The sequence below is a fragment of the Helobdella robusta genome (assembly GCF_000326865.2).
Source record: "Helobdella robusta unplaced genomic scaffold HELROscaffold_26, whole genome shotgun sequence".
Taxonomy (NCBI): Eukaryota; Metazoa; Annelida; class Clitellata; order Rhynchobdellida; family Glossiphoniidae; genus Helobdella; species Helobdella robusta.
The window spans coordinates 2,444,087-2,445,990 of NW_008704349.1; the positions used below are offsets into that span (position 1 = coordinate 2,444,087).

Below are 1,904 nucleotides of genomic sequence, written 5' to 3' on the forward strand. Positions count from 1 at the left end.
TCTACTGCCACCTCTACTGCAACAGATACAGCAGGAACATCCGGCATATTTCCTACCGATGACGTCATTTTTGTTTCCGCTCATACGACGACCATCATATCGTCCAGGAAATTCACTCTGCTTCCGGCAAAACCAGCTGGTCAGCAGCTGAAGCAGCAGCTTTCGGAACTGCTTACGAAATGCAAGGTAGATGAAGAAGTTGACGGATGAGTTGAGGACTTCGAGAATGAAGGTAAACTCCGTGAAGTAGAACATCGCACTGGGGCATGGAAAGTCCCTATGGTGGGGTTGAGGGTGTTTTTTTAAATAAAATCTTTTATCTCAATCAATTTTTAAACACCATGTCCGTCCTAGTTGTTTCGGGTTTTTATTGAATGCACGAGTCGATAACCCCACATTTCGTTGCGTCACGTCCTTTGTACACGCACATCTGACATATGACAAATTACTTAAGTCCTTCCTTACTTGGCTGCAGTTTAACATTCGTACTACGAAAATGGTATCTACAGTTACGTGCAACATCCACACAACACGACGCAGTGTACTTGTTTGTAACACCCACACCACACCGAGTATACTTGTTTGTGTGTGGCATACACACCACACTACGCATGCACACATGTTTGTGTGTGTGTGTATGTGGTGTGTGTGTGTGTGTGTGTATGCACAAGACCTTCTTCACAGCGATTGAATTCATTGGCAGGTTTTGAATTTTGAATGACAAACTGTTTCAACATATCAATCCATACGACCAATGTACAATCATTGCATCGTCGTAGTCATCGTTAAATCATTAACAACATTAACGTCATTAAGACGTCATCATCCCAACAGCACCGCCATCATTATCTCAAATAACATCCTCAAGTTATCATCGTCATTTTATGGCAGTCTTCCATTACTACAACTCGTCACACATACATACCGTGACGTCATCGTCATCACCACATCATTACCCACCGTGACGTCATCATCATAGTCAGCACCACATCCCATCATCATTAAAACGCACTTGTAGTTGTAGCTGAGTTGAATTATTCGCGCTGGGCAGTTGCAGACGAGGAAGATGATGATGACGACGATGAGGACGAATGTGATGCTTTGCTCGTGTTGTTGACGTTTCTTTTTGTTGTTGTTGTTGATGATGTTGTTGTTGTTGATGTTGTTGTTGTTGTTGTTGTCGCTGCTAAAAGTGATAACGTGGATGTCGTTTATAATGTTGCTATTTATTGAACTGCTTTTGTTAATGTTTCTGTTGTTGTTGTTGTTATTGATATTATTGTTGTTTTTGTTGTTATTATTGTTGTTATTGTTATTATTATTGTTATTATAAACGTTGTTTTCAATGTCTTTGTTTGCAACGTTCAAAATATCTTTATTACTAGATACTTCATTAATGTCGTTGTAACTGATTGTGAGGTCAGTAACGACGTTATTGTTGTTGTTGTTGTTGACGATGACGTCACTGATGACGTTGTCGTTGTTGTCTGTTGCGCTTTTTATTGCGCCAACCGCGAAAGCTGGTAATAAAAATTTTTCGTTGATTGGGTTGATGTTGTTGTTACTGGTATTATCGTCAGTATTTATGCTGATGCTATCATTATTATTAATAATATTGTTGTTATTATTGTGGTTGTTAATGTTGTTGTTAATGTTGTTGTTGTTGTTAATGTCGTTATTGTTGTTGTTGTTGTTATGGATTGGTGTTATGGAGAGGAAAGTCGACACAGATGTTGAGGCAGAAATATGCGCAGTTTTAGAATTTCTTGTTGGTGTGAATTCTTTCGTTGTTGTTGATGTATTTTGTGTTGATGTTGATGCATTTGTTGTTGATGGTGTCATATGTGTTGATGTTGTTGTTGTTGATGTGTTTGGTGTTGATGTTGTTGTTGTTGATGACGTGA

The 1,904-nt window shown here is 38.9% G+C and overlaps 1 protein-coding gene across 1 annotated transcript in view; it reads right to left on the bottom strand.

Moving 5' to 3' along the window:
* Positions 1-1,904, bottom strand: part of HELRODRAFT_173523 (hypothetical protein) — a gene marked incomplete at both ends in the record, with an annotated part of 12,645 nt that overhangs the window by 4,301 nt on the left and 6,440 nt on the right. The window contains 2 exons of the mRNA XM_009020130.1: positions 12-277; positions 926-1,781. Of these exons, the coding sequence (XP_009018378.1) occupies positions 12-277; positions 926-1,781 (1,122 nt within the window). The remainder of the gene's footprint in view (positions 1-11; positions 278-925; positions 1,782-1,904) is intronic.